The 13233-nt window shown below is 31.6% G+C and overlaps 1 protein-coding gene across 1 annotated transcript in view; it reads left to right on the top strand.

Moving 5' to 3' along the window:
- The window catches only part of LOC111028314, a 99059-nt gene that overhangs the window by 82650 nt on the left and 3176 nt on the right, over positions 1 to 13233 (top strand). Inside the window, exon 8 of the mRNA XM_022306904.1 lies at positions 11105 to 11212. Coding sequence (XP_022162596.1) covers positions 11105 to 11212 — 108 coding nt within the window. The remainder of the gene's footprint in view (positions 1 to 11104; positions 11213 to 13233) is intronic.

Raw genomic sequence — 13233 nt, 5'->3', positions numbered from 1 at the left:
CGCTTTTTAACTCCTCTAGAACCAGGGCATTGGGTTGCACATAATATCGTCGCATTTACCGCTGTTATTTCTCCTTAATCCGGAACTGCATGCATATAATAATTGTAGTATTTGTGCGGATAGACGTTAAACGTAATGTCTAATGTGGAAAGAGAGCCCAGTCTGCGCAGTCTATATAATAATATACAATAATAATAATATATAATAATACAATTATATAATGGATAATATTAGCTGGTATATTACTACGGCGGCACTAGTCGAGCAGATATCATGAGCGCAGTTACAAATCCCTCTATAATCACACGAAGTTGAGCTGCAGTTTCCGTTTGTTCCGTCTTCGCAGGGTAATAATAATGATAATATCGTGATACACATAATGATATTAAAATTAAAGTGTACACCGTGATATAATATACTGCAGTTGTTAAAACCCTGTGATTACGTTGCTATATATATACAGTACACACAATATAAATCGCTCCCCGCCAACGCGAAGAGTTTTCAGACACGGCTATTCCGTCATCGTGGTCGTAAAAAAACGAAAGTTATTTATTATAATAATAATATAAAATAAGATATTGGGCTGGGCGTTTCCCGAAACGGTCTCTCTTGTTTTCGGATGCATATATACGCCGAGCGGGAAGCGGGATTGAACGCGGGCAAAAAAAAAAAAAATCACCACAACGCAGCGTTCCGGAAAGTTTGTGAGCTCGAATAATAAAATATACATAGGTATTATAAAATTAGTACACAATAAAGTCGGAGCTACGTAGAGGCACACGGTGCACAGAGCGAGGGGGGGGGGGGGGGTTTCGACGCAATTTTTGTGGTTCCGAAAGCGTTTTAGGGCAGCGCTTAATTATGTCGGACTGGTCTTTATTCAATGTGAGTTATAATTGATTCGTTAAGTCTAACGTATTTGATTGTAGTCGAATAGTATAATACACTCCATAATAATTATTTTTGCATGTTGAATCGTACCATTTAAGGTATCAGTTGCTCACATGCACACTTGGCACGTCTTGCAGTACATAATTCGGAATGAAGTCTTATAAAATATTATTTTTTTCAAATTTGCAATAAAAAAATGTCAGCCCGATGCGAAACTGAATTTATTTTTCACTGACATTTAAATAATTTATTTCAAAACCAGTGTAGTGTTATATACCTATATATATAACCTATGCAACTCAAGAATAATTTTTAATTTATTGAGCCATTTTGACTGCTATAAATATTAACTGATATCAGTTGACCAACCGTATACATAAGCTAATTACGTTTTATTATTTCATTTCCATGGTCGATTGCCCACCACTAATTAACAATCTAACTGAAAAAATACATCAAATTTGTCAATAAAACATCATATTTAAATGATACGAGTATTTTCCTCACATACGCTCACTTTGAAATCTATACAATTATATACAATTGTAAGGGGTTTTCTACGATCGTGCTAACCGAGAAAACTACATATTGGATGGTCGTGCAGTTTTTTTTTTAATTAAAGAGGACATCACAGAGAAGGTTTTAAGCATAAATTTAGTCCAAGAAAGTTAATAAATAATTAGTTATCATTAATTAAAATAAATGTGTAAATTGTATACCTACCTATACCTTTTTTAGTAAAAAATAGTCGGTAGCTGAAAATAAATAACACTCAAACTTGACAAAAAAAAAAAAAACAATTAATTTTATCTGAATATCCAAGTGAATGTGTTATATTAGTTATTGGTAAAAAATAAGTAATAAGAAATAACTAATCGGATTTTCACACATTGCTTACTAAGATTGCTGAGTTGTATTTGCAATCGCTCGTCGACGTATCCACAGTAAAAAAAAAATAAAAAATATTATTCATATAGAGTATACACCTAGCGCGGGGTACGATAATAATAATATAATATCCAACCTGATAATATAGTGCGCTCGCATTATAACAAGCGAATATCATAAATAGATTTAGCATTTTATTTTCAACTGGCAACCAAGTGCCCGGGATCAGCTAGTAATATAGTATATATTGGTACGAGTTTTTTTATTTTCCATAACCATACCTGCTACAGTATAATATAACAATATCATCCACCTAAATGAAAAACAGAAAGTAAAAGTATTATTTAATTGGTGACAGTAATAATAGTTTTCCTTTCCCTATAATTACTAATTGAACCAGAGAATAAAATATACGCCTGTACGGACTGTGTTTTGCGCAAGTGCCAATCGGTGCATTAACCATTTGGTATGCGCTTGATATGATCGTTATAATATACCGGTGTATATAGCTGTCCCAAGTGCCGTATACAGGTTGATCCAACAAGTAAGCTCACCCCCTTTTTTTCTGATGAAGTTTTTCAAAATCTGATTTTTGGAATATTTAAATATACGCTGAAAGAGCGATACAAACTTTTGTTTTTCAAAAGGGAACCCCACTTTTTTTACTGTAAATTATTTAGTAGATAATTTTTTTGAGAATTTCGATGTATTGAAATAAAAAATTTGAACTAGTAGTTTTCTTGTTATTACACATTTCGTGCTACTAAGGATCGTATCGTATTTAAAGATTCAAAAAATCAGATTTTGAAAAACTTCATTATCAAGGAAAAAAAGTCGGCGAGCATACTCGTTGGATCGTCCTGTATACCTACACTTACCGCTATAACCTACTCACGCCTCGGCCGGATTATATAAATCGACGGCCACGCGTATATTGGGCGCGTTTATTGATGACAGCGTTGTTCGGGACACAAGTGTAACATTATATAGTTCACAACGTTATATACGTATACGCGCCGCTATTGCGCCTTTATGTAAAGTGATTGATTTCGATAGATCTCTGGAGGACGCATCCAATTACTGCTTGCACACGGGATTATAGGTCCCAATTTGTGCGTGTTTGTGATGCGGTGTATAATTGCGACCGTGTTGTATTCTGTTTCCCGTGCAATATAATATAGTGGTGTATGTGTGACGCACGTATTATAATAGCGAATTAATTTGTTCAATTAGATATATTATACGCGTCGAGAGTGTATTATACAGAGCGCAATTAATCGCGCCGTATCACGCTGTACTGCAGTAGGTGAATATTTTGTGCGCCGCAGGTCGCAGTGCCGGATCTGAGTTTTGCGGGAGATGCGACTATAAGCTATAATATTGGGAGCGACTTATGAAAGAAAAAAAATTGACATTTGTGTATGTACCTTCGTCAAATGATACCTGAATTAAATATATTTTTCTGGATCAGATAAAAGTAAAGACGCATTTTACAAAATATGAAACACGTCACTTATTAGTCGCTTATGTTCCTCGCCTCACGGCTCATGACGTGTTCATTTTAATCGATTCGCACGAAGTAGAGATACACCTGGGTTCATGACAGTGACTGGAAAAATACGGGTGAAGGACGTTTTTTAAAATTAGCCATTTTATTCAATATTGTTTAGAATTTATTTCCTTACAAAGTTTGGAAAACTTGAATATCAATCTGATTATATAGTTTTAAATTTTAGATTCTAAAACCACCTTTTGCCCAATACTTAAATCCAAACTTTCAAAATTAACAATATACAAATCTTTTTTAAGACCTATGACTCTCAAATTTGGGGTAGGGCCAAACCAACCCAACTACAAACCATCCAAGCATTCCAGTCCATATCCCTCCGTCTCTTAACATCTGCCTCATGGTAGGTAACAAATAATACACTTCGCAAGGACTTAAAAATACAAACTGCTGAACAACTAACTAAACAATACTACACTAAATTTCACAAAAAAATACAACTACACCAAAATCCTCTTATCTCCCACCTATCATCATGTACACTTCCTGAGAACTCCCCCCCCCCCGCCGCCTTAAAAGACACTGGTGTCGTGATCTTCTATGATTCAATATAAAATAAATTTAAAAAAAAAAATCAATTATGTTTAATTTAAATATGAAGTGTTCTATCATTGGATGGCCTACCTTATCCTGTCAATTCTGTCATTATATTATATTGTTTGTTGTACATTATCACATTTACTTATTGTGTTTTTGTTAATACAGATTGTAAATTTTCTAAAGTAAAAAAAAATACACCTTAACCTCGAGACTCTGGTTCATCAACGGTTAATCCGGTTATTTCACTGAACGGTCATTTTCTCGATTAATATAATAATATATGTTTTTGAAAAATATGTTTAAAAGTCATTCTTAATACAACTAAATTATATTAGAACTTTCTACTATTTTAAATGATTTATTTCAACTTGTAATGACTTCAAATTATGTGTGGACAACTTTTCGTTGAAAGATATCGAAAAAAACAATTGTTTATATATAAAATAACCAACCTATGTGGCTGACGGATGTACCTATGTATATTATAATATGCATGACGTGTGAGGTTTATGCTTATGAGTTATATATAATATATACCACACGCTATCAAAGCATAACTTTGAAAAAATCTTGTGCGCGTCTGACTTGACTTTCCACAAGCCTCTACCACAATTTGGTCTTGAAAATAATCTTTGTAGAGTTTAAAAAATATGTTATTTTATTCGTTATCTTCGTCCGAATAATGAGTTTTTCTGTGATTTATAGGACCAACGCAATTCTAATGTGTTTATATTCTATAACACGTGTATAAACTTTACCATATTCGTTTCTCAGAGCTTTCACGGCGTCATTACGTGTTACAGCGATAATAAATAATAACTCGTGTGTAGGTACCTACTATCCGTTTTTCGATGATGGATTTATTATAAAAATAAAAAACTATACGTGATAATCTTTGACTCGTGTAAAATAAATTCACAACGTCCAATTCTCTGTCGGTGTGCATGATATTGTTACGATAACTCTTTTGCTTACAACGTTGTTATTATTTATTATACTTACGCGTAAAAATTCACAGGTGTTATACGAAATTATTCGGATGATTCCGTTGGAGGTTGCTATTATATCATACAGTGTTACTCGCTTGTAAGTGGTGTACGCATGATGGTGAAATTGAGGTCTAATGTGGCCCCCAAATATTGATTGAAATATGTATGGGATGGATAAATCATTATTATTACATCATGTGGGCAGCTGTCATGCGTGAGTTTCATCCGGTGGAGTGACGAACTTAAAACTAATATTATCACAAGCGAGAGCGTTTTTTATCCGATACTCGATAATACCCTTCGCTGAACACTGACCATCGCTCTAAAAATAAAAATCGCTTTAATAAATAGCATTCAGTTACAATAACAGCAGACCGCAATAACCTGCTGCACGTCATTAAACACTATACATACAACCAACCCCCTCCCCAACACCACACGCATTAGAAGCCAGGACTGGGAAGGGGGAGGGGGGTGATCATGTCCCGTCACCCGATGATCATAAATTCACAGTTACAACGACAAGTCCTGCACGTTTTGACAAATAAAAATATTATTACACATCTACAGCAAATAAATTTGAATAACGATGAAAAAAATTAAGAAAACTCTACCCGCACGAGCAGCGTTGCAAATTCCACATCGCATTTATTTATTCATATATCCCAGAACATCATTAAAACCATTTATTTTTTAAAAATTGGATGACATTTTTTGTACTTTATTTATAACCGTAATAATTACGCCCATAGTTCATACCGATAACGACATAAGACTCTTGTTAATACGTCTTAATATTGCTTTATACTGCGGTAAAGGACTCTCTTTGCTCCTTCAAGTGAGTGTTGAGTGTGCGATTACCCATGTTGTGACTACAATTATTATAGTTCACTTAATTTACATGCACATTTCTGTATTATATTTGAACACACACCAAGTAATATAATCTTATTCAAGCAGTTTTATTTTTAACTTTTAATTGTACCACCCATACAAAAGTTGAATAATTAAAAAAACTTTTAGAAAAGTTAGTGCATAAAAGTTCATAAGCGATATTTCCAGTTGGTTTACAATGAAAATAAAATAACTACCCTATCTGAGCATAAGCCCGGTGAATAATAATCAATAACCCACCACGAGCGCCGTTCTGCTAAATAACTAACCGTATTGTTATTATGACTATTATTGGGTTTAAATCATGCCTGCATTACTGTAACAAAAACACATCAATATAATATAGTGAACAATGTTCATGAATAAAATATTATTATTTCGAGAAAAACAATAACAAGCCAACAGAATTCTAATGAAATTATTTAATGAATTCAGTAGTAAATTATTATTACTTTCAGAAATATTATAAAAATTCAATGAGGAAAATATCATAACCTAATTATTATATTATAGTTATATGCAATTACTAAAATATTTTGTTAATAATTAATCAGTCCAAAACCTAATGACTGAATTGGCGAACACAATATTCATCGTATCGTAATTATTATAGACGTGTGTCACAAGTCCGCTTCTAGACAAGAGAGAACCACAATAATTCAAAACAAACCATCAAATAATAAAAAAAATCAATATACATATTATGTTCAAAGTATCAAGGTTCTATAATAATAATAGAAATATTATATAAGAGGATTAATGATGTTTTAAAAATATAATCAAAATATATTTAACCATTCATCGCACATTAAAATTAAAAATGTTAAAACTCAAAATACCTAACGCCTACACATTTTATAAAATTCACCAATAAAATATTTACGTTCTAACTTGTTATAAATTCTAATCATGCTTCAATACTTGATTCCTAAATGCTTAGTCCTATCATTGTATATTGTATATCATCAATATTCAAAATGAAAATATTTACTAAACATATGGGTAGGTACTCTGACTTTCCAATAGTTTAGTAGTTAGAAAGCCTATATAAAAATGATTGTGCTTCTGTAAGTACTCACTAATCTCGGAAGCCACAAAATTCACGGAAGCCGTATTCAGATATTAGGTTCTGTTGGTACTCAAACTAATATTTTGTTTTGGTTAGGTGTCGCGAAAAAATTTTATTAGCAAAAAAATTCTTTACGAGCAATATAATATTTGCCGGATCAGCTATATATCATATAAAATCGCAAATAATTAATAAACTGTTCAACTTAGAGGTATTCGAAATGAATATTCCCGGTTTTATTTAAAAAGATTAAATCAAAACATTAGTTGGACAAACATAATTTATAAATATTACACTCTATGTGTATAATATGCAAAACATTACAAGTCACAAGAAGAAAAAAATAACAAAATCGATGTATCGTTAAAAATAAATGTTAGTTTGTTATACATTTAATCGTTTTTCCGTTTGTCTGTATAGGATACGATATTAAATAATACATATTAAACAATATTATACTCGCAACATTATGTATTCCTATTAAACAATTTCGATTTTCATACATCTGAATTATTGCATTATCGAACTCTACGCGGAAGGTTCCTCAAAATTCGATGCATCCGTAACATATATCATCACGATATTATAAACTTTTAAGTACCTTTAGAAAATAAGTACTTAAACATTTGTTCATTAATGTGTTCATACATATTTTTTCTTGTCTTCAATCTTCTTCCCTTGCTCAAGCCTCGTACTATAGTTATTGTTCTAAAAGTACAGTGTAGTTGTAATTCAGACACTCCTAAAACGAGTTCGCTGAAACACTCATATTATAATTGCTGTTCGAAACAAAGCACAGCCAGATGCATGATAATTTATTAGAAAATATGTATAATATAATTCATTGGCTGTAAGTATAATTTTCACAAAAGTACACGCGTGTAACGTCTTGAAGTTTAATTTTTCATTGTGAAACGTTAATCGCCGCACATCAGTGAATTTGGTCGGGATGGTTTGTAATTTACATACAGTTACTAAATTAACGAAAACGGAGAGAAAACTTTGAAGTTTAACATATTATTATACTCCCGAGAAAGTATATATAGTGTAATATAAGTTATAACACACAATGACCAAAATGCAACGTGAGGAAACATTTCAATTGAAAAGGGCACCTACATGCTATAAAATAATAATAACATCAATAATACATTTTAGGAATATGACTATAGGTATGTCATAATAATACTGTACGCATCAAAATAAATTATTCGTTTTACAATTTAAACTGTAAACGGACATGTTCATAGGCGTATAAGTATAATATTATAAAGGTACATTAATATTTTTTATTATTATTATTTTGTATTTAAGGCATACATGTTGTGATTTTTTCCGGTATTACAATATTTACATTAAATTACGTTTATCCATATATTATACTTGCACATTGATTTACTTAGTTTAAATTCGATGATAGAATTCAGATTCGTTGATGAAACTTAATAGTTTTCTGGATTCATCGGGAGTGGGTGCGAGTACCCATTATATTATGAAGTATCTGGTAATTTCTGTTTGATCTTTATTGCGTTGTACTGGTGGAGTTCCATGTCATGTTGATCTAAAAATATTGTTTATCAACATTATTCCATCAAAATTTGTAATTTTTTTAAATGATCAAAGTATAATAAACACTAGATCCAACATAAAGGTACACACACACTAGATCGGTGGCGGTGAAATTTTCTTTTGTCTTAGCGGTGCCACGCCGCGGTGGCGATAAATTGTGTCCGGACTCATTTTACCGCCACCGCTACCGCTGCAGTGTGTAGCAACCTTTTTATATGTAATGTATGTATATTACAATTTTGTAAAACCATGTTCAAAGACTTTTAATCTTAGTATACACATTTAAATACCTAACTGAAAAACTACTCCTAAAAAAATTTGAAATAGATACATAAAAATTTAAATAAAAATAAAAATATAAAGAATGGCGGGTTTCATTAGAAAAACAGAAATTTGTATAACCATAGGACTCTTTTTAAGTAATAGGAATTAATCCCAATAATTCGAAAATATGGCCTTTGTTAATTAGCGCATGGATTTCAAAAGGGAGAACATCAATAAAATCGTTTTTGAATGAAATAATGCGGGGATGAATATGCTTGGTAAATCGCGCTGTAATTGGTATCATTTTATAATATATGTGTAAGCGATGTACATTGTTATTACTTTAACGCACATATTATTATTATTTTGGTTCATATCAAATTTCCAGGAAACCACATAGTCGTTAAAGATTTATTACTATACTCAATTTTAAATTGTCAGGCAGTTACTATAAATATTACAGTTTTTCAACAACCGATACTACCTAAAAAGCGATTTAGAATTGGTAATGACAAAATCAAATACACCTATACATATTATTATATTAATATACTATTGATTCACAGAGCACAGATCACTTCAAAAATATGCTAAGGTTCACGGTTAGTTGGACATGTCTTATAGTAGTAGTAGTGAAGTCCCACTCAGTTATTTGTAACTGATTAAGACTGCATGACTTTCTGAAGTATCATAATATAGTTGAACAGTATTTGAATCATTTTCACAACGGACAATAATATAATACTATTTATATTTTAAAGTCAGTAAAACGCAATGCGTTTTTTAAATTGTTGTCTGCGTATATTTTTCACTTATGATAGATAATAAGCTTAGAGAAACAATTTAGAATATAAAAAAGACATCTTCAAAGCCTCTTTCGATTTGTTAAGGCGTACCAAGGATTTTTTTCAACACTATATATCATAATATATACCTCCACCCAGAAGTGTTCAAACGAAAAGGATGATAAAAAAAATATACGAAACAAAAACATCGTTGTGTATAAAACCAATAAATTTCCTTTTCACCATAACAATAAATATAGGTATAAAATGCAGATTTGTATACAAAGCAATATATTATTTATAAACAAAAAACTTTAAACCGAACAAAAAATTTAAAACGATAATATGATACCTACTCTTCTTCAAGAAGTAACTCACCTTAACTAATTGGGTTCCATAAACATTGAGTTAAGTCCCAGAGAATGAATGGAGTAGTTGCAAACAGTATATTTGAAAAATGTTTTACTTTTTTAAAATCTCATTAAGTACTACTAATGTAAAATATTGTTAAATGTTTAATATTGTTGTTATTAAAATGGGGAAGTATAAAAGGTTTGCAATTGACTTATTTATCAGCTTTAAAACGGTTAAACACTTTCTCTTATTTTATTACCTTCTTTCGTGGCCTTTCTTAGGAATTACAGGGCCGAAAGTAAATAAAAAATTGCCAACCCTTCAATTGTAGATTACCTAATTCAAGAAAAATAGAAACTTATTAAATGTAGTTCGGAATACAAATTAAAATATAGGTAATTATGCGTTTGTAAGGGTATATAACTATAGTAAATTTATAACAATAAAATAAAAGTTATTTAACCCTTCATAGGGCAAATCTTAGACTCAAAATACTCTATATTATTCTAATGTTTTTTCATATTAAAGTGAATCGAGAAACTATTTAATTTTAGAGTAAAAATTTAATCTCAGGGATTTTTCTAAAGACTCAAGTAGGTTTTTTCAAAATTTTTTTTTAACTGAAAATAAATGGAAGATAAATTCACTCCAATATTAAGAGTGAAATGGATTATTCTAAATCTAAGATTTAACTTTGTTGTGCATGATTAAGAGTTAAGAACAATTACCACATATCCCGTTATGATGACGTATATTAATAAGAATGATTGCAAATGCGATATTCAAAATAACAACACCAACTAATTCAATGGTTGTAATTTTTTGAACGTTGAACGATAATAATTAATCCAAAATATACTTAAATAAATAAATTTAAAAAAATTCCAAGTTGAAAAATATTTTGTGTAGTATATTGCATATTAAGTATGTATAGTATGTCAAAAAGAGGAGAAGCGGGGTAGTAGACCAAGTTCGTCTGCCTTACAGACAGACCTTTATGTTCTTCGGACAACACAAATAAGTAATTGCAATGGAATTAAATAAGAGAATTTCAAACCTTAATATGTAATTGCAAAAAAAAAAAAAATTATGAATAAGCCTTGGTCGATAACTATGCGCCGCGCTTGATTCGACTCCGTTTCATCAATATATGACATATTATACTTCATGTCAATCACGGTATACCACCTTGATACCCTAATATTATAGTAATATACATTTACCACCCTGTCTAACTGTGACGTGATAGTCGTAACTTACAGCTGGACTTCCTGCGATTCGTTTGTTTCAGTTGGATCGCGAATCGGCTTTGGCTTACTTAGACAAGATCGACAGGGAGCTGTACCGACTCGACGCCCGGTACTCCGACCCAAGCGTAGAAGTATCAAACAAAGACATCGTGAGTACATATTATTAAATCGTATACACATTAATAGTAGTGCCCAACCTTTTGCGATTGTAGCGAGGCCCACTTGCTACATATTATATTAATAAAAGGCAATGTGTGTGTGTGTGTGTGTGTGTGTGTGTGTGTGTGATCCATAATATTCGGTATATACGTAATCCAATAATAAACGAGAATATTAAGGCTCACATATATATATATATATATATATATATAACTGTTGGCTCACGAAAAACCAATATATCCTTCTATTCGTTTAGGGTTGGCACTGCAAATTACTGAAAGTAAAATGGCTATCGATAATTGGATAGAATTTCAGACCAAAACCACCCAAATGACTGTGTTAGAAATGTGTGTAGCTTAGTTTTAATGGAGTTTGAGACACGGTACATCCATTAACATTATTTAATTAATTTTCCACAGCCAGTGCAGTGCAGGATCAACAATAATCAATAAATATATATTATCTACCATATAATATCAAAGGAGTACAACGGATGAGCCTCATGCAAATCCACAGTTTTATGATGATTTTCATAAAATTGTCGTCAATAGATTCAATAAGAATCGTAGTAGGGTCTAGGATATTTTTTACTTTTCAACCCATACCCTTTGAATACTTGAATATAGTTAAAACCGTGAAAACCCAATCATTTTAACATAGATATGTTTCTGGGTTGAATACAGCTTTTTTGTCTGACAGATATAGAGGTTTCAGAATTTTTAAAGCCAAAGAAACACGAATCAATAATAAAAGAATACTTATCTATGATTCCTCAATCTTCCTTGCCGATGAAAAATATCGAGTACCATAATGCTATTCTTATTTAAATGTTGTTCCTGTCATTGGTTTCGGAAAATAATAAAGTATATAGGCATTATATCTTTATGATGGAGTACAATTTTAGACCTGTGTTTTATGTTTGGTCAAACTAAAAATCTGTTAACCTTACAAGTTACAAGGAACGTAATTGAATTTTTGTTTTTTCGACATCGCATAACTGAAGGCTTATAAAATAAATGTATTCAAACAGGCTGCGGTCGAATGGATCACTCCGTAATCTGTATGCACGTACACTGTATACATAGGTATTCGAAACGTGCAGAATACACACCGTATAATATTATATACCTTTATATTATTCTCGGAACGTATAATTTATTACATCGGAACTACCCACGTGAAGTAGCTGTAAACATTCGTTTCAAATCGAAACCCATCCCAATCACATTTGTACCCGGCACACCCACGCGATACACACACTCATATATATAATATACAATATATATACATGCATATACATACATCTGGTGCAGTAAAATAATCGAAATTTCTGTTTTTTATCGCCGCAGTGTACGAATAATTCTCAGATTTCACGTGTCCTGCTTACATTACGCGATATTATCGGAATCGATGCACTGCGCAATATTATGACGTACAACAGACCGTGTCGTAATAATCGTGTTCAACGAGCATAGCAGTCATCGCGTGCGTCGTTTAAAAATCGTATTTCAACAGTGACAATAACGCCGCTTACTGCAATATTATTATATTATTTTCTGTCGAAAAGTTTGCCTGTCAGAGAAAAACGAGCCGCTGGAGAAATGTATACCCTATACATATTATACGGGAAATGTTCAAATGTACCTAAGTGTATAATCTTGGCATATTATGCTTATTATGCAAAGCGCATGATCCGACAGTGTTTTAATTAATTTTCATATTAAAGAAGCCGCCAATACACTTCACATATTATGTCCGAGGTAGAAGTGTATTGTATTACCTAGTATTGTACGCGTCATGCCATACTTTGTTTTATGTCTTTTGTTCCATCCATTTCCAACTTTAATTCATCCACTATCATACATAATATACTATGTAGAACATTATTTTTATGAAAACGCCATGTAAGTGACAGAAAAATTACCCTTTAAACAAAATTCATATCATAATATGGGATTTGTTAGGTAAATTATCAGAATAATAAATGTAAATTGTTAAAATGTTAAATTTA

Source organism: Myzus persicae, unplaced genomic scaffold (genome assembly GCF_001856785.1).
Source record: "Myzus persicae strain clone G006 unplaced genomic scaffold, MPER_G0061.0, whole genome shotgun sequence".
Classification (NCBI taxonomy): domain Eukaryota; kingdom Metazoa; phylum Arthropoda; class Insecta; order Hemiptera; family Aphididae; genus Myzus; species Myzus persicae.
Note: the sequence above shows the minus strand (reverse complement) of the source record. Positions and strands in the feature narration are given on the sequence as shown.